This window comes from Podarcis liolepis, assembly GCF_965112155.1.
Source record: "Podarcis liolepis genome assembly, chromosome: 13".
NCBI lineage: Eukaryota > Metazoa > Chordata > Lepidosauria > Squamata > Lacertidae > Podarcis > Podarcis liolepis.
The window spans coordinates 6866259-6891507 of NC_139573.1; the positions used below are offsets into that span (position 1 = coordinate 6866259).

The following is a 25249-nucleotide window of genomic DNA, read 5'->3' on the forward strand; positions in this document are numbered from 1 at the left end:
ATTGGCAGCCATGCGAAGAATTGTAGGACCGTAGAATTGGTGACCAAGGGTCATCTACTGGTGATCCACTGGTGACTGGGAGTGGCCGCTGGGACCACATAACACCGGTTCTGAGAGATCTGCATTGGCTCCTAGTACATTTCCGAGCACGATTCAAAGTTTTGATGCTGACCTTTAAAGCCCTAAACGGCCTCGGTCCTGTATACCTGAAGGAGCGTCTCCACCCCCATCGCTCAGCCCGGACACTGAGATCCAGCGCCGAGGGCCTTCTGGCGGTTCCCTCATTGCGAGAAGTGAGGCTACAGGGAACCAGACAGAGGGCCTTCTCGGTAGTGGCGCCCGCCCTGTGGAACGCCCTCCCATCAGATGTCAAAGAGATAAATAATTACCTGACATTCAGAAGACATCTTAAGGCAGCCCTGTTCAGGGAAGTTTTTAATATGTAACGCTGTACTGTTTTTAACACTGATTGGGAGCCACCCAGAGTGGCTGGGGAAACTCAGCCAGATGGGCGGGGTATAAATAATAAATTATTATTATTATTATTATTATTATTATTATTATTATTATTATTATTATCTAGTCCAACCCACTGTGATGCATTGCAGCTGCAAAAATTCATGGCCGTCTTACAGTTTTCAAACGGTGTGCATTCCTTCCGAAATCTTGCAGCTTTTCACGCCACAGATGTTCCTCACAGGACTCTACTGTATCCCATCCTGTGTTTTTCTGAGCAAGGGAGGTATATAAATTTAATAAGTGATAAAATCATACGAGTTGCGCTCTAAGTAAGACCCTGTTTGCGCCATACTGTACATTGAAAGCACTGTGAAGCCACTTTCTACAATCGTGATTCTACAATGGTATGATTCGTTTTATTCTACTGCACGTTAACAAAAAGGAAGAAGTAAGGGGCCACGTCAGCTAATGCCAGCAATAAGAATAATCTGTCATTCCTAGATTAAACACCTATAGCAGAGCTTTCCAAACTGTGTCACACGACATGTTAGTGTGTCGGCTGCAGTGTGTTGGTGTGTCGCACGAACACTCCCTACACTCCTCCCAAGACTGGAAAGGGGTTAGTTTAACCTCTGGTTTGCTACTAAAACTGAACTACAGTGGTACCTCGGGTTACATATGCTTCAGGTTGCAGATGCTTCAGGCTACAGACTCCACTAACCCAGAAATAGTACCTCGGGTTAAGAACTTTGCTTCAGGATGAGAACAGAAATTGCGCAGCAACGGGAGGCCCCATTAGCTAAAGTGGTGCTTCAGGTTAAGAACAGTTTCAGGTTAAGAACGGACCTCCAGAACGAATTAAGAACTTAACCCGAGGTACCACTGTACTGTGTCACGAAACGATGCAAAACTCAATTACTGTGTCGCGAAATGGCACAAATCTAAGAAGTGTGCCAGCAGCATGCAAAATTTGGAAAGCTCTGGTCTATATTAATGTACAGCCTTTAGTGTCATCGTCCCAGAGGTCTGGAATGCTGTACCAGTAGACATTCAGCAAACACCTTCCTTTTCAGTTTTTAAAGGTCTGCTGGAAACTTATGCAGGCAATTGAAAATACTGTACCGTCTTTCCATAATAGTTAGCTGCTTTCCAAATTTTTACATTGTAACATCGATGGATAATTGTTGCAAACTGCTGATTTTTTAAAATGCATATCTTTTTAAAAAAACAGATAATATGAGCAGAACTTGTGCCCCCCCCAAACCCCTTGTTTTAGAGATATGCCCTTTTAACACATGATTCCTTCCTTTCTCAGACTCTCCTCTCCATTGGCAAAGTCTTCTCCTTATCATTGCATTGTCTCCCTCCCTGGCCTAGCATCTTCATACACTTGCATAGACGTGAAACATGCTGTCATTCCAGCTCACTTCCCTGACGCTTATCAGCCACTGACAGCCTCGTGTCCCCCTCCCCTGAGGAATGTGCCTCCCTCCTCTGGGAATCAGGGGCTGCAGAGAGGAGAGGTTGTGGAGGGGGGAGGACAGTTGAAGGGATGAAGACGAGCGCCATTCATGGTCAGGCTGGTCCTTCGCGGAGCCATCTCTCCGAATCCTTGTCATCATGTCACTCACAGCTGCGACGGGCCTGTTTCAGGGAGGGGTGTGTGGAAGACTGGGCTGGGGGGTGATGCTATTTCGGACAGGAGGATATAAAGGGATGGGGGTTGGTTCAAAGGCTCAGATCTTGCTCGGACTCCAGGCTGAGTTACCTCCGTGTCCTGGCGTAAGAGATTTCTGGTCTGGGGGTGTCCGGTGGGGCTTGTGGGGTGGGCGTAGTGGAGGGAATAAATTAATTGGGGGTCTCGGACGTGTGGGTCAGGAAAGGATGCGAAGGAAGTAAAATGTCTTTCGGCTGTAAATATTTTCTTCCAAGCTGGACCCGGAATAAGAGGGCTGAGATGCTGTTTCTGTTGCTGCTGAGGTCATGTAAGCACCATGTTCCCCCAAAGATTATTGAGAACTGTAGTTTATTTCAGGTGCTGGGAATTGCAGCTCTGTGGTGCGTGAACTACAGTTCCCAGGATTCTTTAGGGGAAGCCATGGGGTGAGAGTTTCAGATTGTAGTATAGCTGTGACCCTAGACGAGTTGGTCCATGTTTGCTTTCATAGGGATCAACATTTATTTCTTTAGCAAGTTTGATCTATTATCTGAACAAATGATAGCAATAATCTGTAAGTGGCTTACATATTTGCGGAAGTGCCAGTGACCTCTCTGGCATACAGACACCTGCCTCCTTACCTGTGTGGTTCAGACACACCTGGGTGCATCTCTCTGGTGTCTGTAGGCCAGGCGTACGGCAAGGGCAATGAAGTCCGGGATGAGCAAACAAACTGCGAGGATGGAGGTTCTGGTTTGTGGAAGTAAGCTTTTGAGTTTCACAGGTCTTTTTTCCGGAGCTCCCCAAGGGGGCTTGCAAAAAATCTATCGGTCACCTACGAGGGTGAGGTGCGTGAAGAAAAGCTTTGTGGATGACGGGGATTTTGAAGAAAGATGCTTGCTATCACCTACAAGGGGGCGGAAGGAGAGGCGAGTTAACAGAGAGGGAGGAGGTATTTATATATCATTGACTGAAGAAGGAGACAATATGGGGGGGCGTGAGTAGAGCTTGTAGTAAACAGGGAAGGAAAATGAAGGCAAATAGAGGGCTCCGATAGCATTGAGGACTGGAAACTTGAAATTAACACTTGGGCTGCATGTGCACCACACATTTAACGCAGATCTCAAGCATGTTCCCACCCAAAGCAATTTTGTAGTTTACCCACCACAGAGCTGCAGGTTGCTGCCCCCTTAAGGAACTACAGTTCCCAGAATTATTTGTGGGGTGTCTGCTTTAAATGTAAACAGTCCAGTCCAGAGCAGTAAGAAAGTCCTAGGGATAGTAGAGGGTCCGTCCCCCCCCGAGAGGAGGTGTGTGACATAAATCGAAGAAAGAAGAAAAATATTTTTGTGGAAGGTGACAAAGGAGGGCTAGAGGAGGGGTTGGAGACGAGTGGGTAAGGAACTACAGTTCCCTGTATGCATGGGGGGGGGGAGCTTATGGGGAGGGGGCGAGTGAGGCCACGGCTCACAGTTGGAGCAGGGAAGAAGGAAGATGTTAGAGCATGGGTAGGCAAACTAAGGCCCGGGGGCCGGATCCGCCTTCTAAATCCAGCCCGCAAACGGTCCAGGAATCAGCGTGTTTTTACATGAGTAGAATGTGTCTTTTTATTTAAAATGCATCTCTGGGGTATTTGTGGGGCACAGGAATTCGTTCATTTCCCCCCCCCCAAAAAAATATAGTCCAGCCCCCCACAAGGTCTGAGGGACAGTGGACCGGCCCCCTGCTGGAAAACTTTGCTGACCCCTGTGTTAGAGGCTGGATGGAGGAGTGGGTGACTGTTACAGGCGAAGAAAAATGTGGGGGTTTCTTGGATGGAAGGAGATGGGAGGCATTTATCCTCCCCAATAAGGCTATGAATGTTGTATTATTTTATTGTTGTTAGCTGCCCTGAGCCCAGCTTTGGCTGGGGAGGGCGGGATATAAATAAATTATTATTATTATTATTATTATTATTATTATTATTATTATTATTATTATTATTATTATTAGTTTTTGCAACCCCTTCCCCTTCCACCCACCAACCTTTTGGCCCAGACTTTCCTAAGAGGCAGCTGCTCCAGCTGCTTTTCCCACCTGCTCAGCGAGAAGATGGCCAGCGACTGGTTCCTGACTCAAGCCTGACACTCGTTCTTCCCCCACCAACTCTTTTTATTTCTTTTCTCAGACTCCAATCTTCCTCCTCCAAGGTTCTAACAGGTAGGATGACCTTGTCTCAACCTTTCTATCGATTCCCCTCTGCATCTCCCTATATATGAACTGAATTGTATGAAATGAATTGTATAGGGGGAAATGTGTCATATCTGCAAAAATGTGTCATCAGGCAAAAGCTCATTCAAGCATCTATTACGATAGATTCGCCTTAGAATGCTTATGAACTTTCATGGCAACTTTTTTTTTGTTTTGTTTTCACTGCAAACTGATATGGAAATGCAGAGAGCCAACTTAGCTATACAGCTGCAGATATAATGTTTTGTGTGTTTTGAGTGCATTATACGAATGTGTCACTAGATGGCAATGATGAGCTAATGGGGAATTGCATATGTGTTTTAAAACGTTTTTTTAAAAAGCATTTTCACAGCGTTTTTTTATATATGTCTAGATTCAGCGCTTAAGGCTGAAAAAAATAGAAACTGAGATATCATATATTAAAAGCACATCAAACCCCTACCAACAAATCGGCCGGGTAAATCTGAAGCCTACTATACTAAATATCTTCTGGATGACAAGTCTAATGATATCACAGTGGCTGTGGCAAAGTTTCTTTCGGTAGTCATACGTATCAAAGATCAATATACTTAAGACTAAACAAATATCGTCTTAGTCTCCCTCTCCCAGGCGGTTGTCTGTATGAATCTGCATTTTATTCTGTGTCTATGGACCGCAATAAAGATGATGATGATGATGGTGATGATTAAAAGCACATTTCCCACCAGCCCAGATAATCGTGGGAACTGTAGTTTACCCCTTGCAGAACTACAACTCCTGTAACAAAATACAGTTCCCAAGAGTCTCAGGTGTGCGTTTGCACACTTAAAATACAGTGGTACCTCGGGTTAAGTACTTCATTCGTTCCGGAGGTCCGTACTTAACCTGAAACTGTTCTTAACCTGAAGCACCACTTTAGCTAATGGGGCCTCCTGCTGCCGCTGCGCCGCCGGAACACGTTTCTGTTCTTATCCTGAAGCAAAGTTCTTAACCTGAAGCACTATTTCTGGGTTAGCGGAGTCTGTAACCTGAAGTGTCTGTAACCTGAAGTGTATGTAACCCGAGGTACCACTGTATATGGTGTGTCCACAGCTTGTGAGAAACTGGAACTGACAGATTCTCCCACTACTAGGCATGAGCAGGCCACTGAGAAACGATGCAGTACCTTCCACAAGTTGTTGGACTACAACTCCCATCATGCTGGTTGCTGGCGCTTATGGGAATCGGAGTCCAACAGCCCTTAGAAGGTCACAGGCTCCCCATCTTTGCGGGAAAGTTACCGGGGGTGCTGGGTATTAGGGATGGCAGTCTTTCTCTTGGTTCTCTCATGCCCTCCCTGCCTTCTTCTGCCGCGCAGGATGGGTGACGCCGTGATGGCCGAGTTCGGGGCGGCGGCTCCCTACCTCCGGAAATCGGACAAGGAGCGCCTGGAGGCCCAGACCCGGATTTTTGACATCCGCACGGAGTGCTTCGTGCCCGACGAGAAGGAAGAGTTTGTCAAGGGCAAGGTCACGAGCCGCGAGGGAGGCATGGTCACCGTGCAAACCGAGAACGGCAAGGTCTGTGGCAAGGGCGGTGCAAAGAATCAGAGGACAGAATCACAGAATTGCAGGAAGGGACCCTAAGGGTCATCTAGCCTGACCCGCTTCAACGCAGGGTCTGGGCTTTGCGAAAGAGGTGGGCAGGGACATAGGAATCTGCCTCATCCTGAGGAAGGACCCACTGGTCCACCTAGGTCAGCGCTGTCTACACTGAATGGCAGAGGCTGTCCAGGACTTAGCTGTACCTGGAGGCACCAGGAATTAATAATAATAATAATAATAATAATAATAATAATAATAATAATAATAAATTTTAATTTATACCCCGCCCTTCCCAGTTCAAAAACCGGGCTCAGGGCGGCTAACAACAAATTTAAAACGCTTAATTATAAAAGGAGCATAAAATACAGTATAAAAACATGAATAACAATAAAATTCAAAAATCAATTTAGGGGAAATAAGCATTAGATATTCCCTAGGGCTAGCTGGCTGAATTGGTCCTACTTTCCTACTTGGGCCAGCGAGGAGGCCAGGGGAGAATTAGCTGTGGGGTCTCAGAGCGAGTGATCTTCATAAAAAGGGGAGGGAAGGGAAATAAAAGATCAGACTGAAATCAAATTAAAGGCCAGGCGGAATAGCTCTGTCTTACAGGCCCAATGGAAGGAGGTTAAATGCTGAAGGGCCCTAGTCTAATGGGACAGAGCATTCCACCAGGTCGGAGCCATCACTGAAAAGGCCCTGGCCCTGGTGGAGGATAGTCTGACTTCCTTAGGGCCCGGGACCTCTAAACTATGGTTGTTCATGGACCTTAAGGTCCTGTGCGGGGCAGACCAGGAGAGGCGGTCCCTTAAATACGAGGGCCCTAAGCCACATTGAACCTGGGACCATCCGGGTGCAAAGCAAGAGCCCGTCCCCTAATGGAATGAGAATCCTTGGGGCTTGAACGGGGAAGAGCATTGCCAAGAAAGGTCGGGGGGGGGGCAATGGGCCAAGGAGGGGTTCATGTTTGTGAGGATGCTTGTCTGCAGCGAAGCCGAATATTGGAACATTTGGGGCAGGGGAAAGAATGTGCTTCTTTCCACGGCACATCGTTAAACTGCGGAACTCCCTGCCACAAGAGGCAGTGAGGGTTGCTCATCTGGATGGCTTTAAAAGTGGGTTGTGGACCAGTTTGTGGAGGACAAAGCTAACCATGGCTATTTTCAGCCTCTGCGGTCAGAGGCAGGAATGAGTACCGGTTGGCAGGAGGGGAGAGTGTGCGCTCAGTTGCCGCTTGCAGGTATCCCGTGGGCATCCGGTTGGCCACCGTGAGAACAGGAAGCTGGAGGAGATGGGCCTTTGGCCCTGATCCGGCAGGCTTTTCTCACGTTCTGATGATTTTTGAGGAGAGCAGGATAGTGTAAAGCCAACGAACTGGCAATGTTCGACGAGGACAGTGGAAATGGGGCTGTGGCTTTTGCGTCTGTCAAAGGCCAGGACCCAAAAGGGTAAGTGGGAGGCTTAAAGGTCCGATGGGAATTGGCGTGTCGGGGTTTTTGATTGTGGGATCGGGACGATGGTTTCTGCTAACCCCCCCCCCCCGCCCAGACGGTGACAGTGAAGGAGGCGGACGTCCACCAGCAGAACCCGCCCAAGTTCGACAAGATTGAAGACATGGCCATGTTGACCTTCCTGCACGAAGCGGCCGTCCTCTACAATCTGAAGGAGCGCTACGCCGCCTGGATGATCTATGTAAGTCCGGCAGGGGGGCACCCCACCATCTACTTTCCCCAACCGGATGCCCTTCAAAAGTTTTGGACTAGAACTCCCATCAGCACCAGCCAGCACAGCTATCTCGTGACGGTGATTGTCTTGGTGCTGATGGGATTTGTAGTCTAGCTACTGACTGTGGCTGATGGGAATCGTAGTCCCCTTTGGTCAACTATGGTTTCTTTGCTAGAAAAAAAAATTCAGTGTCCCTAGTTTCTAGGGACGTCCCTGATTTAGAGAAGCCGGTTTCTGATTTCATCCTGGAATGTCCCACCTTTCCTTAGGATTTCCCTATTTTCATTGGAGAAATGTTGGGAGGGTATGGAGCTATCTGACCCCTGAGCCGCCTGAAGGCAATCCTGTATAGGGAAGGGTTTTTTATGTTTAATGTTTTATTATGTTTTTATATATGCTGGAAGTTGCCTGGAGCGGCTGGGGGCAACCCAAAAAGATGTATAGGGTATAAATAGTAAAATTTTAATGATGGAATGGGAAGTCCCTATTTTCATCGGATAAATGTCGGAGGGTATGAAGCTCACATTTTATTCTATCTTGGTGTGTTCCTTTCAGCTTTTTGTTCCCTTTTCCTTTCTTCCCCTGCAGACATACTCTGGCCTCTTCTGTGTGACTGTTAACCCTTACAAATGGCTGCCGGTCTACAACGCTGAGGTGGTCGCTGCCTACAGGGGCAAGAAGCGAAGCGAAGCCCCTCCCCACATCTTCTCCATCTCCGACAACGCGTACCAATACATGTTGACGGGTACAAAGGATTCGTTGCCCTTTTGTGGGGTTTTTATTTTGTGTGGTTCTCCCAGAACCCTCCTGGCTAATCTGCTCCGGGGAATTGTAGCCCAAAATATCTGGGCGGTGAAAAGCTAGTCTAAAATCTCCTCAATGCAACTCATAATATGCTCAAATTCACTGCATTCCATGATGCTACAAGGTATAAGTGCAATTTTTAAATAAATAATTGGAGAACTGGGGAAACCCATAGCCTGTTTACTGAAGACACCTAACAATAGAACTTCCATGTTCCGAAGGACTCTATCTTTGACCACCTGATATTAAGGGTAAAGGGGGGGGGGCAACTTTCAGCACCTTACGTTGCATGTGAATATTTCTGAGCATCTTCTGGTTAGTTGCTCAATGCCAGAGACATTGGTCCTCAATCTCAACCAGCATGGCAATTCTTACATTCTCTCTTTCCTTCCAGACCGAGAAAACCAGTCTGTCCTCATCACGTGAGTGCCTCAAAATGACCCCCTTCTCCCCATTTGGCATGTTGTGAAAATCCAAAGTATTTTCTGACTGCATAAGTAGTTGCAGGCTTCCCCATCTGCCCGGCTGCCTCACCGTCGTATTCTGTCCTCATTCCAGCGGAGAATCCGGTGCAGGGAAGACGGTGAACACCAAACGGGTGATCCAGTACTTTGCCAGCATCGCTGCCATCGGCGACCGCAAGAAGGATGCTGCCAACACCAACAAGGTACCCACGAGCGATCGTGATCGTGTGCAAAGTACAGGCCTTTCCCTCCTGTGCGAAGGCCTCCCGCCTCCTCTTCCAGCAGAGTAATACTCTTAAATTCCTCTTGAAAGTCTGTAACTAGGAAGAGAGGCACAGGGAACGCATTCCACAAACAGGGAGCCACCACCAAAAAGGCCCTGTCACTGCCAGGCGGGTTGAGCCACCAACAAGGCCTCACCAGCTGATCGTAAGGTCCAAGATGGTTGATACTGGGGAAGGCGCTCTTTTAAGCTATAGTTCCCAGGATTCTTTGGGGAAAGCCGTGACTCTCAAAGCCGTGGCTGGTCCATTGGGGTGGTACTGCCTCACTGACCTCAGCCTGCCCCCAAATGTCTCCCTTCGCATATCCAGCTCAGGAACCAGCCTCTTCCTCCTTAGTCTCAGTGTTGCCCTTTGGAGAACTCAGTTTCCCTGAGAGTTGCTTGAAACGAAGGCATGGATGTGAAGAAACTCTGGTTTCTGACATGCTAGCTTTCTTGCGTGGGAATCCGTTCCGGGAACCCCCATTTACATCCAAAATTGGTGCAGCCCAGACACAGGTTTCCCACCCCAGGGAGAATTAGGCCCTTGGCATAGCTGGCTAAGGCCCCATTAACACTGTACATTTCAATCACAGAGTGACCCCAAGTGTTGTCTAGTCCAACTCCTTTTGCAGGAATCTTAACACTCCGTCTCCCATCCAACTGGAAACCATATCAGACCCTGCTTAGCTTTGCGAATGTGCCAGTGGTTTTATTGCTGCTCCACTGGGAGGTCTCGTACTGCTTTGAGCCGTCATGGCTTCCCCCCAAAGAATTCTGGGAGCTGCGGCTTATTCATGGTGCTGAGAGTTGTTAGGGGACCCCCCCACCCCATTTCCCTGGCAATTATCTGGGAAGAGGGATTGGCCGTTAGACCACTCTGAGAATTGTACCTCTGTGAGGGGAATGGGGGTCTCCTACCAACTCTCAGCAAAGAAAGGCAGCTCCCAGAATGCTTTGGGGGAAGCCATGACTGTTCAAAGCGGGCGTCATAATGCCCTAACCATGCAGTGCAAATGCAGCCTTGTGTTTAATCCAACATGGCAACCCCTGCAGCCGGGAAAAATTCCCCACAGCATGCTCTGAATTTCCCCACAGCAGACGTGGGGTCTGAAGATGTGTGGAGGGGGCGGATTTAAGCTGCCCTAACCATTCACTCTGTTTTTTCAGGGGACGCTGGAAGATCAAATCATCCAGGCCAACCCTGCCCTGGAGGCCTTCGGCAACGCCAAGACCTTGCGGAACGACAACTCGTCCCGATTTGTGAGTGAATCTGGCTGGTTAGGGAGGCGTATGGAAGACCCCCAAATATCAAAGCCCTGCCTGCCTTCCGTCTTGAATCCCACAACTGGGTCATGCGTTTTCTCGTCCACCCCCTCACAAGACCCCACGTGAGATCACAGAGCCCCACATACATGCTTTTTTGAGGGGCTGTGCTCTCACAAGCCCTCAAAAACGTGCATTTTTGGGTGCTGTGCAAAACCGCCAGGTCAAGAAAAGTGCTTTTTTCAGGGTGAGATGTTGGCATGAAATCATACGAGATCATAACACCCAAAATGGCTGGCATGCTCTCACGGGGGGGGGGGGGAGGATGTCCCGGTTTTTCCGGGATGCTTGCAGGGTGTGCGTCCTGTATATCAGCCTATGCCCTTGGGCACCTAGGAAGCTGAGTCAGACCAGGACTCCATCTAGCTAAGTATTGTCCACACTGACTGGCAGCAGCTCTCCAGGGTTTCCGGCTGGGGACACCTCCAGCCCAACCCTCAGATGCCGTGGATCAAACCTGTGACCTTCTGCATGCAAAGCAACCCAAATTGCAATGAAACATTGCTGTTGTTCTGTCTCTGGGTCTCACGTTCTCCCTCAAAATAGTTCAGAATGGCATTGTTGCCTAACACCCCTGCTAGGTAGGCTTGGCAGAGCATAGAGGTAGCTTCTGCCTTACCCGAAGCCACCCCATGAACTTCACAGCTTGGAGGATGATTTGAACCCAAGACTTCTTTATCAGAGTCCAGCGCTCTCATATAGTCATGCCCTCCTTTTTCTCTCTAGGGTAAATTCATCCGAATCCACTTCGGAGCAACGGGAAAGTTGGCATCAGCCGACATAGAAACCTGTAAGTCAGACTGCGAAGGGAAGTTTGATCGGTCCGTCTGATCTGTGTGTCCAGCTATGTTTGTCCCCCGCGGCAGCCATTTTGTGTTATGCCACACACCCCACAGCAGCCGTCTTGTTCTATGCCACACACCATGTGGCAGCCATCTTGTGCTATGCCACACACCCCGCAGCAGCCATCTTGTGTTATGCCACACATCCCGCGGCAGCCATCTTGTGTTATGCCACACACCCCGTGGCAGCCATCTTGTGTTATGCCACACACCCTGCAGCAGCCATCTTGTGCTATGCCACACACCCCGTGGCAGCCATCTTGTGTTATGCCACACACACCATGGCAGCTGTCTTGTGCTATGCCACACACCCCACGGCAGCCATTTTGTGCTATGCCACATGTTATGTACTGAAGTTCTCACTCTGGGCCAGTAGGAGGATACTGTAGATAGTTCAGGTCCACATATGCAAATAAGGGATCGAAAGTGACGTTCAGTGATTGGCTAGTTACAGAAAATGGTTACTGTTGCTTTGTAGCTGAGCTCTATATAAGCAGGCTGGCTGAACCCTTCAGTTCAGTTCTGTTCTGGCCTGTGAATAAACAAGAGCTGTTTGAAGAATCGGTGTGTCATCTGATATGTTCACCCACAACTTAACACCACACACCCCGCAACATCTGCCTTGTACTATGCCACACACCCTACGGCAGCCATCTTGTGACTGGCACCCACTGCACTTTCCCAAAAATTCCACCGGCCCAAAAAGCTTGGCAACTCCTGCCTCCCTCTTCAAATTCCTTATCCAGCCATACATACTCCAGTTAAGAAAGAGTAGCAGTTGTTATTATTAAAACAAATTTACAGGAAACGTCACAAAGTTTTCTGTAAAAACAGTAAAAACAGAATGAAATAGAAACACAAGCTATAATAACAATAATATCAATTCAACAAACTCTAATGCAATGAAACCATCTCTACAAACTCTAAAAGCAACTACAGTAACCTAACCATTTGCTATACCTGAGGGCAAGGAGTGTCTTAGAACTGATTTTGTACGCTGCTCTGAGAGAGCCTAAAAGGATAAGCAATAGTTATATACTTATATGTAGTAGTGATATCTAAATTTGCATCTAGATATATGAATTAATATATGCCAATCCTGTGCAACTATGTGTTTTTTGTGTTGTTGCTTTTTGGCAAGGTGTAAGTGGCTGTTCTAGATTTTACAGAGCTTGTATCAATTCAGTTTTCACACAGCCCCCCTGTCCCTTCTCTCTCAGATCTCCTGGAAAAGTCCCGGGTGATTTTCCAGCTCAAATCTGAGAGAAACTACCATATATTCTACCAGATCCTGTCCAACAAGAAGCCAGAGCTTCTGGGTGAGTATTTGGGTTTTGTGTTTCTCCATAACCGGGGGGGCGGGGGGGGGATTCATGTGTATACCAGAACTTTAGGTTTGCACATTTATTTATTTTTATTTCATATTTTATAGACTGCTCTTTCATAATAAAAAAATACAGCAAGGTAGTATCCCGTAAACAAATTTACAATAGCATAAATAAAAACATTCGTAAAGACATCAGTAGAAACATCAAATAAATGCTGATTAGCTAAAAGGACGTTCCCTATTCAAAGGCCTGTCTAAACAACACAGCTTTTCGGGGATGCCTAAAAGAAAGCTGGGGCGATTCCTGCTGAACCTTTAGTGGCAAGGAGTTCCACCGGCCAGGTCCTGCTGCACTCAAGGCTTGGTCCCTAGTGAAGGCTGACCAAGCCTTTGGGACATGGGGGAACCATCAGAAATTCCACGTCGGAGGATCTCAGTGATCGAGGCAGAACGTAAGGGACCTATGGTCCTAAAGGGAATTTGGTCCCGAGGTGTTTAGGGTTTTGTGAATTAACACAAGAACCTTGCACCTGATTCAGTAGCAAACTGGCAACCCATCTCTCAGCAGAAGTGTAGTGTGTTGCCAGTTGCCTGCTCCCGTGAACCGTTTGGCCCCCGCATTCTGCATTATCTGCAGCTTCTAGACTATATACGAGGGCAGCCCCACAAACAACGCATTGCAGTAATCAAGCAGAATAAAGGGCTCTGCCAGTCTAGTGCAGCAAGCGAACTTTCTGCAGTATAGGAAAGGGAAATGCATTGAAAAGTGTGGGGTGAACAATCTTGACGTCTGTGGAAATTCAGGATTGCTATTCTTACCTCATCCACAGAATAATAATAATAATAATAATAATAATAATAATAATAATAATATAATTTATTTATACCCCGCCCATCTGGCTGGGCCTCCCCAGCCACTCTGGGCGGCTTCCAAAAGAATATTAAAATACTATAATACATCAAACATTAAAAGCTTCCCGAAACAGGGCTGCCTTCAGATGTCTTCTAAAAGTCTGGTAGTTGTTGTTCTCTTTGACATCTGGTGGGAGGGCGTTCCACAGGGAAGGCGCCACTACCGAGAAGGCCCTCTGCCTGGTTCCCTGTAACTTGGCTTCTCGCAGTGAGGGAACCGCCAGAAGGCCCTCGGAGCTGGACCTCAGTGTCCGGGTAGAATGATGGGGGTGGAGACGCTCCTTCAGGTATACTGGACCAAGGCCGTTTAGGGCTTTAAAGGTCAGAACCAACACTTTGAATTGTGCTCGGAAACTTACTGGGAGCCAATGTAGGTCTTTCGAGACCGGTGTTATATGGTCTTGGCGGCCGCTCCCAGTCACCAGTCTAGCTGCCGCATTCTGGATTAGTTGTAGTTTCCGGGTCACCTTCAAAGGTAGCGCCACGTAGAGCGCATTGCAGTAGTCCAAGCGAGAGATAACCAGAGCATGCACCACTCTGGCGAGGCAGTCCGCAGGCAGATAGGGTCTCAGCCTGCGGACCAGATGGAGCTGGTAAACAGCTGTCCTGGACACAGAATTGACCTGCGCCTCCATGGACAGCTGTGAGTCCAAAATGACTCCCAGGCTGTGCACCTGGTCCTTCAGGGGCACAGTTACCCCATTCAGGACCAGGGAATCCTCCACACCTGCCCGCCTCCTGTCCCCCCAAAAAAGTACTTCTGTCTTGTCAGGATTCAACCTCAATCTGTTAGCCGCCATCCAACCTCCAACCGCCGGTCAGTACCGGTACCGGTCAGTTGTAAAATTATTTATTTATTACATTTCTATCCCATCTTTCCTCTGAGGAGCTCATGGTTCTCTTCTTCCCCTCCATTTTATTCTCACAACAACCCTGCCATGTAGGTTAGGCGGAGAGGCATCAAGCAGTCCTTTTTCCTTTAGCTACGCTGTATTTTCTTGGTCCGTTTCCCCATTAGGGGCAGTTACCAAACTCTGCTAAGCCAGTTTGATAAGGATGCGAGTCTTTCCGAAACCAGGCGATAACAAGTCTAACTATAAATCTACAATAAGTTTAAATGGGTTTAAATGAAATATCCGCATTGTGACCGAATCGTTCTTTGAGCTGATGGTTTCTGGGGAGTCCTGAACACAGTCTGCTGTTAACCCCCCTCTTCATTCCCCTGTTTCTCCCCTCAAAAGACCTGCTTCTGGTCACAAACAACCCCTACGACTACAGCTACATCTCCCAAGGAGAGGTGACTGTGGCCTCCATCGACGACTCAGACGAACTGATGGCTACAGACGTGAGTCTCTTTGCATAAACACAGGGAGGGGAAGGGAGATCAGTTATGGTTCCACGTGTTAAGATCCATTTAGGGGCTCCAAAATTTGGTCTCGCAGAGGGCACCATATTGAAAAAGATGACCAAAACCCTAGGTGGAGCAATTCCTGGGTAGAACTATCTTGTATTTCTTTAATGCTTTTCAGGTTTAGACATTTTACTAATTTTACAATCATTTTAACATTTCAAAGCTTGACTTCCTTCTCCTTCTTTCTGCAGTTTCTTAAATTTGTTTTTAATATCTTCTGCATATCCAAATGAACTTAATTTGCTCATTTCTTCATCTACTTTAAATATATACTCTTATAAAACTGCAGGTTATTACAATAACCCTGCCAGTGTTCTTACCTGTTTACAATTTATCTGTCAATACTCAGTAAACCATTTCCATTCTTTTATTTAAAAAAATTATCTTAATTTCTTACTCTTCCGGTAAGTTTCTCCATTTCTGCATATTCTGTAAGGGAGAGCTATCTTGTAGCTACAGAACTGGAACAGCACCACCTGCTGGCAGCTCCTGGAGTGCAGGAAATACAGTGGTGGGGGTGTCAAAAGTGAAGGGTGCCAATTTGAGAAGCGTTCCTCTGTGACATTTTCTTTCTTTCTTTCTTTCTTTCTTTCTTTCTTTCTTTCTTTCTTTCTTTCTTTCTTTCTTTCTCCCCCCTCCCAATATACACGCAGAGTGCCTTTGATGTCCTGGGTTTCACCCCAGAGGAGAAAGTCGGGGTTTACAAGCTGACAGGCGCCATCATGCACTACGGCAACATGAAATTTAAGCAGAAACAGCGGGAGGAGCAGGCTGAAGCCGATGGGACCGAAGGTGTGTGGTTTGCAAAGGGTGGGAGAGCTCTGTCGGATAAAGGGGAATGTCGGGGAGAAGCGGGAAAGGGATTTGCGGAAGGGGAAAGAAGCAGGGGCAGAGGAGAAAAGGGGTTTGGTGTGCATTTGAAGTTGGACCTGTGTGATTCGCGCTTTCCGAAAAATACATCAACCAAAGCACAGCCGTCCTCAGAAATGAGCACTTCTCTGAATGTTGTAGTTCTCCAGCCAAGTCATGTGCACGAAGAATACATATACAGTGGTACCTCAGGTTAAGTACAGTGGTGCCTCGCAAGACGAAAAGAATCCGTTCTGTGATTCTCTTCATCTAGTGGTTTTTTCGTCTTGCGAAGCAAGCCCATTGACGGATTAGAGGATTAGCACTATTAGCGGCTTTTAGCGGCTTTTAGCGGCTTATCAGCTTATCGGATCAGCTGATAAGCGGCTTAGCGGCTTAGAAAAAGGGGGGGGAACCCGCAGGAACTCGCAAGACATTTTCGTCTTGTGAAGCAAGCCCATAGGAGATTCGTTTTGCGAAGCACCTCCAAAACGGAAAACCCTTTCGTCTAGCGAGTTTTCCATCTTGCGAGGCATTCGTCTTGCGGGGCACCACTGTACTTAATTCGTTCCGGAGGTCCATTCTTAATCTGAAACTGTTATTAACCTGAAGCACCACTTTAGCTAATGGGGCCTCCTGCTGCTGCCGCGCCGCCGGAGGACAATTTCTGTTCTCATCCTGAAGCAAAGTTCTTAACCAGAAGCACTATTTCTGGGTTAGCGGAGTCTGTAACCTGAAGCGTATGTAACCTGAGGTACCACTGTACTAGGATGGTGTTTATATTAAAATGTATGTATGGGGGGGGGATATGCATTAAATTAGGGGGGAATTGCTTTGCAGAGGTTCAAATATTAGGCAAAATGACGTACCATTGTGTGTGTAGTACCAGGAGAAATTTGTTGGTGAGGGCTTGCTTTAAAAAATAAAATAAAATTGCAGATTGAGGTGGAGAACTGACCTTAAGGTTGAAGAAAGGAGAAACGTAGCAAAGCTGAAACAGACAGATGTCTCTACCCCTTAAAAAATAAGTTGCAGGAGTAGAAAATATAGGATCCCACCTGCAGTATCTACCATACGTATTTCCTTTCCTTCTCAGATGCAGATAAATCTGCCTACTTGATGGGCCTGAACTCAGCCGACCTCCTCAAGGGTCTCTGCCACCCAAGGGTGAAGGTTGGCAATGAATATGTCACCAAGGGACAAAATGTCCAACAGGTGAGGATCTCTTTTTGCAGGTGGGGCCTCGGCTTCCAGAAGGTGTGTTGGCCATTTTTCTTCAGCCTTGGGTTGCCAGGTGTTGTAACACTACAGCTGCCATCACCCCTGGCTATTGGCTAAGCTAGCAGGGGATGATGGGAGTTGTAGTCCTACAACATCTGGGGGTCCAAGGTTGAAAAACACCATTATAGGGTATTTACAGTTGGGCAAGTTCAACATGGGTGCAGCTGCTGGCGTTGATAGTGCTGGCCTCATTATTCGCATCAGTTCAGACTGGAGATGGGGCGGAATTTGACCCAGTGTCCATTTAAAGGCAAACTTAGGCAATTTGCACTTTCTGTAACAATGCGTGAACCGAAACACAGCCCTCCTTCGAAATTTTCACTTCTCCAAACCTTGCAATGCGGTTCCCGCACCCCATCACAAATAACGTGGACAAAAATGTGTATATATTAGTGAAAATAACACATCGACATGCATTACATTAGAGAAAGTTGCTTTGCAACCGTGAGTGTTTTGGGCAAGGTTGCATTCCCAAAAATGTTTATATTAGGAGATTGGAGCACTAAAATGCGGATGAATTCGCACGAGAACTTTTTTTAAAACAAACAATAACTTCACAAACTGTTGTGGAAACGGGGAGAACCAACTTCTAATTAATCGTGAATAGAAATGTAATGTTAGGCCCAGGGTTGTTGAATTGTTGTTGCCATAATAAAGGATAGAAACCCTTCTAAAAAAAGGAGGGATCGAAACCTTTCTAAAAAAAAACTGAACCGCTTAGCTGGAATGAGCCTAGTTGGATTTCAGGGCAGGTGACCCAGATGACTGCCTGGGGCGCTGGGTTTGGGGGGTGCCAGGCTCTGTTCAGGGTGCACCTGTCACCCAGACGATCCGCTCCGCCCTGAGTTCGACAGCTGAAACTAACGGAACAAACAGTTCAGAGGCCGCAAATAAAATCCCTTATGCACAAGTTCATCATCATCAGCCAACGTAGCAGGGATCAGGCTTATTTGCAGTCAGGTCATGTAGCAAAGTCACGAAATGGGGTACGAGGTGCCTAAAATTGGGTGGTGTGGGGGTTAAAACAGAGGTCACCACAGGAACTATTGACCTGAGGAGCCATTTGGTCTAGGGCAGGGGTCTGCAACCCGCGGCTCCGGAGCCGCATGTGGCTCTTTTACACCTTTGCCGCGGCTCCGGGGCGGATACTAGCGAGGGGAGGAGGCACATTGTGCGCCCCGACACTCCTCACTGTGGCGGGCGCTGTACTGGCTGTGACGTCGCATGGGGGTGGTGTGTGCGTTAGTCACGCACCGTCCCGACGTCACCTTCCCGCCCACCCGCCTGCTACATTGTAAGGGGCATGTACGCTGGTCACTGTTTTGAAGGGGAGTGAAGAACACACACACAAAAAAGGTAACTTGTTAATTTAACGTTTATTTCTACGAGGAGGAGTAATTCTGAGGGGTCAAACAAAGAAATAATTAAAAAGTGACAAAAAAGTTATTTTTATAATGACGAGTTTTGCGGCTCCCCGTTTTTTTTCCCCTTCGGAAACGGGTCCAAGTGGCTCTTTTTGTCTTAAAGGTTGCAGACCCCTGGTCTAGGGCAGCGATTCAGAAACATTTTTTTCCCTCTGGGTCACAGTTTTGGAATAAAAATTTCCCTGTGCCTCACCAATTTTCTAATTGATAAATACAGTACAGTGGTACCTCGGGTTAAGTACTTAATTTGTTCCGGAGGTCCGTACTTAACCTGAAACTGTTCTTAACCTGAAGCACCACTTTACCTAATGGGGCCTCCTGCTGCCAGAGCACGATTTCTGTTCTCATCCTGAAGCAAAGTTCTTAACCTGAAGCACTATTTCTGGGTTAGCGGAGTCTGTAACCTGAAGCGTATGTAACCCGAGGTACCACTGTACATTGGAAAACAGAAAATAAATGACTCCTAGCAGTGCTTGGTTTTGAAAAGATATCTATCCATACTCTGCAGATAAGAAGAAATATTTTGATACTACACTACGCTGAAAATGTTTATATGTTTCTTTGATGGTCCTTGCCATCCTCTCCCTTTGAGAACCACTGGTCAAGGAATGAGCGGACAGTCTGCCTTCTTCTTTGAAGTCCTGCTTCCCTGGGACATTTTAAAAAATGCTGTGGTTTTGGGGGGCTGGGGACTCCCCTTTGAAAGATAAAGAGAGAGGTGCTCACAGTGAAGGCAGCAGGACTCCTTGCTCAGAGCCCATTTAACTTGATGCTGCTGAAGATTATGTCTTTTCCCCCTATAATTTTTATTAAATTTTCTGTTTTACATTTTAGAATATTCGTTTAAACAACCTTAAAATACTAATGACTTCCCTTCTTCTTCTCTTTCCATGGTTCATTTTGCATGGCATAAATCCCTGCATATTTTCTATAAACTAAACCATTCAGTATTCCATTATTACGTCCCTCAAAACTTATTTACACTGCTGAATTTATCTTAACGCTGCCCACATTTTCAAATAAACACAGTTTCCCTCCATATATTCAATAAACATTTTCCAGTCTTCTTTAAACGTATGTTCTTCTTCTTCTCTTATTCTATGTGCCAGATCTACAAGTTGTGCACATTCCACCATTTTAAGTTGCCATTCTTCTTTAATTGTGACTTTGCTCTTTTTCCATCTGAGGAAACAAGAGCCGCAGTCACGATGCTGGAGTCTTCTCTGCCCTTCACAGTGAGGTTCCAGGGCAGCTTACAACACCGTTATGTACTGAGTTGAATAGGATCCAAACTGCAGCAGTCTGATTGGTCCTAGAACAATAGGATCCAAAATGCAGCAGTCTGATTGGTCCTAGAACAATAGGATTCAGAATGCAGCAGTCTGGTCCTAGAACAATGCAGCAGTATGTTTGGTTGGCAGGAACCACCCAATCCTGCTCCAGATAGAAGTGAATCCACAACCTGATTGGCTTACAGTAGAATTCCGGAATTAGCCAATCATGTGCAGCCCATTGTGTAAATAATGTCTATAAAGCAGATACTGCGAGGGGACTTTCATTCATTCCTCCTCACCACTATGAGCTGAATAAAGAGCATGAAATCACTTTGCGAATCTGAGTATATTTCAAACACCGTAAAAACACAGTACTAAAAATCAGCTTGAATGATTTACCATCAGAAGACCAGGCTCCATTCGCTTACTCTGTTTGGCCAGGACATCACGCCCTGCCATGCTGGTGCAGGATCTGGTGCTGAGGCCTGCTCCAAGCGTGCCAGCTGGGGCTGATGGGAGCTGAGTCCAAAAAAATTTGGAGAGCACCACCAGGCGCAGGGGCTCAGATTGCTTTCCCCGAAGTGTTGCTCACTTTTTCTTTCCTTCCTCCCCTGGCTCCTCCGCTCAGGTGTACTACTCCATTGGGGCCCTGGCTAAGTCTGTGTACGAAAAAATGTTCAGCTGGATGGTGGTCAGGATCAACAATTCTTTGGAGACCAAGCAACCCCGACAGTATTTCATCGGGGTGCTGGACATCGCAGGATTCGAGATCTTTGACGTGAGTACATTGCGGTGGGTGCCGCAAGATAGGATCATTGTCCTTAAGTAGATATCTGGTCTCATCCTATTGGGGGCGAACACAGTTTGTTCAGCAGACCACAAGCCTGTCATGTTTTGTTTCTTTCCAAGTGTGACTTGTTTTCTGAGCTGCTCACCTGTCCTCAGCTTGGCTAGGTTAGGCTAAGGGTTTGTGATTTGCCCAAGGTCACCCAGTCAGCCTCATAGTACGTTTCTGAGCACAATTCAAAGTGTTGGTGCTGACCTTTAAAGCCCTAAGCAGCCTCAAAGGCCCAGTAGACCTGAAGGAGCGTCTCCACCCCCATCATTCTGCCCGGACGCTGAGGTCCAGCTCCAAAGGCCTTCTGGCGGTTTCCTCCCTGCGAGAAGTCAGGTTACAGGGAACCAGGCAGAGGGCCTTCTTGGTAGTGGCGCCCACCTTGTGGAACGCCTTCCCATCAGATGTCAAGGAAATAAACATCTATCTGACTTCTAGAAGACATCTGAAGGCAGCCCTGTTTAGGGAAGTTTTTAATGTTTCGTGTTTTATTGCTATTATTATTATTATTATTATTATTATTATTATTATTATGTTGGGAGTCGCCCAGACTGGCTGAGGAAACCCACCTAGATCAGCAGGGTATAAATAAATATTATTATTATTATTATTATTATTATTATTATTATTATTATCATCATCATCATAGCTGAGTGGGCTATGAACCCTGGACAGACTGGTTTTTCAAATTGCTCGAGTCCTTGATTTCGTTTCCCTTCCTCGCTCCCTCTCTCAGTTCAACAGCTTTGAGCAGCTCTGCATCAACTTCACCAACGAGAAGCTGCAGCAGTTCTTCAACCACCACATGTTCGTGCTGGAGCAGGAAGAGTACAAGAAAGAAGGGATCGACTGGGTCTTCATCGACTTTGGCATGGACCTCCAGGCCTGCATCGACCTCATCGAGAAGGTGTGGTTATGAGGTGCTCTCTGAGGGGTGGAATCACGCCTGCAATACTGAGATCAGGGAAACAGGAGGGAGAGGAAGGGTTTATCATTGGCTTCCCAATTTGCCAGACTATGAAGCTATGATGTTAAGGTGCTAGGAAACCATTAAGCATTGTTCCTGGTTCAGAGGTAGCAGGAATCTACAGTTAACTGTGGCTCCCTGCCTTGTTTGCATGAAAGGGGTGGGAGAAAGTGAGATTGTATGAAGCTCATGCACCTCTCCATTTATTAAGCCGAGATGTGATTGTGGAAGCCCAGCCTAGAATCCTGCCATGTTAAGGGCTAGAAACTTACTTGTTTGTTTGTTTGTTTGTTTGTTTGTTTGTTTGTTTGTTTGTTTGTTTTAAAGGCAAGTCATCCTTCTTTTTCACCCAATGCCAGTTACTGGATTTGCTTCGCCCCTTACCACTGTGTAACACAACCCTGAATATAAGGGGACTGGCTATTAGCACCCTTGTTGTGCCTTGCTAAAATAAATTCGCTTTACCATAGATGGAGAGGTGGGTCATGGTTCGACTTCTTCTGGGTTCTTCCCCCGTTCTTCCAATTCCTTCTGTGGTTTTGTCTGATTTCACTGCGGCTAACAGCTTCCAAACAACTTTAAACCACGGCTTCATATTCTGGCTTGTTAGGGAACAATTTGCTATAGTTTCCCAGTTCGGATGCAACAGGAAACCATGGTTAGCCGGGTCTCCCTGACTTGCTGCTTTGACTCTATTTTCCCCCCTCTTTCCATGCAGCCGCTGGGCATCATGTCCATCCTGGAGGAGGAGTGCATGTTCCCAAAAGCCTCCGACATGACCTTCAAGGCCAAGCTGTACGACAACCACCTGGGCAAGTCGAACAACTTTGGGAAGCCCCGCAACACCAAGGGCAAGCCGGAGGCCCATTTCTCCCTCATCCATTACGCCGGCACCGTCGACTACAACATCCTTGGCTGGCTGCAGAAGAACAAGGACCCCCTCAACGAAACCGTGGTGGGGCTCTACCAGAAGTCGTCCCTCAAGCTCCTTGCGACGCTTTTCTCCAGCTACGCCGGCATGGAGGCTGGTGAGATTGATGGGCGAGGAGGAGAGAGGGAGAAGGAGGAAAGGAGGAAATCAGGCCCAGCACTCAGGATCCTTGGGCAGTTGCCCTGGCATCAGGGCACTCCGGGGGGTGGGGGGTGGCTGCCATTTTAATTTCCCAAAACGCTCCAAATTAGGAGGCAGATGAATCTATCAGCTTTGGGTTCTCTCTGTTTCTTCTCATTTTTTCCAACCTTAAGTCCACCTCCCTACGTTTCTGCTTCAGTTTGCAATTTATCTTTTTTTATTATTTAGAAGAAAAGCCTCATGGAAATTTGTCAGTATTCAAAGCAAATTTCTCCCAGCAATGCACATTTTCAGTACGGTGGTACCTCGGGTTAAGAACTTAATTCGTTCCAGAGGTCCGCTCTTAACCTGAAACTGTTCTTAACCTGAAGCACCACTTTAGCTAATGGGGCCTCCCGCTGCTGCCACCGCGCCACCACCACACAATTTCTGTTCTTATCCTGAAGTAAAGTTCTTAACCCGAGGTACTGTTTCTGGGTTAGCAGAGTCTGTAACCTGAAGCGTCTGTAACCTGAAGCGTCTGTAACCTGAGGTACCACTGTATTCAGTTTTGCCTGACAAAAGCATCATCATGATCATTTTAATTTGTATACGCCGCCCATCTGACTGCGGTTCCCCAGCCACTCTGGGCGGCTTCCAAAAAAGTATTTAAACACAAGCAATTTCCACTAAAGCAATGTGTTCTTTCCCCCTCATATGTGCATATCTTTGCACAGTGCACGGCTCACCCCAGTATAAACATTTTTGTGTGTGTCATCACACCGGAGAGCTGCATCACATAATGCGGATAAGTGCAAATTTAAAAGCCGTCTGCATTTCAGTTTGCGTATTGCTTCAGAAAGCACGGATGAGGGAGGTTCACGTTAAAATCTACCCTGAACTGAATTTCTACCAGTCCTAGTTTGGCATGATGTTACATGCCCAGAGTGTCTTCCATCAGCTTCGGCTGGTGACTCAGCTACACCCGTATCTGGATAGGGATAGCCTAACTACAGTGGTGCCCCGCAAGACGAGTGCCTCGCAAGACGGAAAACTCGCTAGACGAAAGAGTTTTCTGTTTTGGAGGTGCTTCGCAAAACGAATTTCCTATGGGCTTGCTTCGCAAGACGAAAATGTCTTGCGAGTTCCTGCTGGTTCCCCCCCTTTTTCTAAGCCGCTAAGCCGCTTATCAGCTGATCCGATCAGCAGATAAGCCGCTAATAGCGCTGCGCTAATCCGCTAATCCGCCAATGGGCTTGCTTCGCAAGACGAAAAAACCGCTAGACGAAGAGAATCACAGAACGGATTCTTTTCGTCTTGCGAGGCACCACTGTACTCGTCTCTATACTCTGGTAACCTCAACGTTAGATAACTGCAATGTGTTATACGTAGGGCTGCCTCTGAAGGCAGTTCGGAAACTTCAGCTAGTGCAGAATTCAGCGGCCAGGTTGCTCACCGGAGCGAGACGGTTTGAGCATATTATACTGATCCTGGTCCAACTGCACTGGCTAAATATTAGTTTCCGGGCCCAATTCAAAGTGCTGGTTTAGACCAATAAAGTCTTAAATGGCTCAGGACCTCAATACCTCAAGGACCGCCTCTTTCCATATGAACCTACCCAGACCCTGAGATCATCTTCTAAGGCCCTTCTTTGTGTGTCTCCTCCTCGAAAGGTCCGGAGGGTGGCAACACAAGAACGGGGCCTTCTCTGCAGTGGCTCCTAATCTGTGGAATGCTCTCCACAGGGAAGTTCGCCTGGCGCCTTCATTATAAATTGTTAGGCGCCAGGCCAAAACGTTTCTTTGGTTGATTTGATTGACATCCTATGCCTTTTTAAAAGGTGCGTTTTTTGTGGGGGGTGTATTGGGTTGTTGGTTTTATTTTGATTATGTATTTTGTGGTTTTATATTTTGGTTTTATTCCGTGAATGAGAGCAGCACAGTGTAGTGGTTAATTAGAGAGATTTCAATGACAGTCATTGGGAAGGAGACCAGTGTAGGAGAACTAAATTTAAGACTGAAAAAGAAGAAGAGAAACTGAAAGAAACCAAAATTGACCTGATTTGCTCATCCCTTTGATGAGGGAGGCTTGCCTGAGTTTTCAAAACCTTCACTCTCTGCGCTTCTGTCCTCAGGTGGAGATGGAGGGAAGGGAAAAGGATCGAAGAAGAAAGGATCGTCTTTCCAGACTGTTTCTGCAGTTCATCGGGTAGGAAACCAAAGGCCGCCCCAGGAAAAAGATGGGAGAGGGGTGCTTGTTTGATTTTTTTTTTAAGTCAAGCAAGGGGGAACAAAGAAGACATTGCTGGAAGAAGATTGGAAGAAATTTAAGGACTATCTTGGGAAATATTATAAAATCAGTGAATGTTAGAACGATGTTGGATAAAAAGAAGTTAAGTGGTTACCAGCTGTAATGATTAAGATAACTGGGGGGGGGGAGAAAGAAAGGTGTAAAATTAAGTGAAAATTAAGGGTGAGGATTTGCTGAATGAATAATTTGAATTGGAATACAAAAAGGGGAGGTATGAGGAGGTCCGAGAAATAAGTTAAAAGAAAATAAGTGAATGAAATTATATGTTTTTATATTTTTGA

At 46.9% G+C, this 25249-nt stretch overlaps 1 protein-coding gene across 2 annotated transcripts in view; it reads left to right on the top strand.

Annotated features, from left to right (window-relative positions):
• Window positions 1-1984: 1984 nt before the first annotated feature.
• The window catches only part of LOC310692046 (myosin-6), a 52084-nt gene continuing 28819 nt past the window's right edge, over window positions 1985-25249 (top strand). The window contains exons 1-17 of one of the 2 annotated variants that reach the window (XM_083472446.1): window positions 1985-2241; window positions 4284-4315; window positions 5682-5883; window positions 7453-7596; window positions 8218-8374; window positions 8828-8855; window positions 8992-9100; window positions 10330-10422; window positions 11212-11275; window positions 12548-12646; window positions 14808-14911; window positions 15631-15769; window positions 16923-17041; window positions 20434-20583; window positions 21377-21547; window positions 22326-22635; window positions 24793-24866. In XM_083472446.1, the coding sequence (XP_083328572.1) occupies window positions 2080-2241; window positions 4284-4315; window positions 5682-5883; window positions 7453-7596; window positions 8218-8374; window positions 8828-8855; window positions 8992-9100; window positions 10330-10422; window positions 11212-11275; window positions 12548-12646; window positions 14808-14911; window positions 15631-15769; window positions 16923-17041; window positions 20434-20583; window positions 21377-21547; window positions 22326-22635; window positions 24793-24866 (2157 nt within the window). In that variant the 5' untranslated portion in view covers window positions 1985-2079. Of the gene's footprint in view, window positions 2242-4283; window positions 4316-5681; window positions 5884-7452; window positions 7597-8217; window positions 8375-8827; window positions 8856-8991; window positions 9101-10329; window positions 10423-11211; window positions 11276-12547; window positions 12647-14443; window positions 14507-14807; window positions 14912-15630; window positions 15770-16922; window positions 17042-20433; window positions 20584-21376; window positions 21548-22325; window positions 22636-24792; window positions 24867-25249 lie in introns of those variants that run through there. The other variant, XM_083472447.1, reaches the window with a different exon arrangement.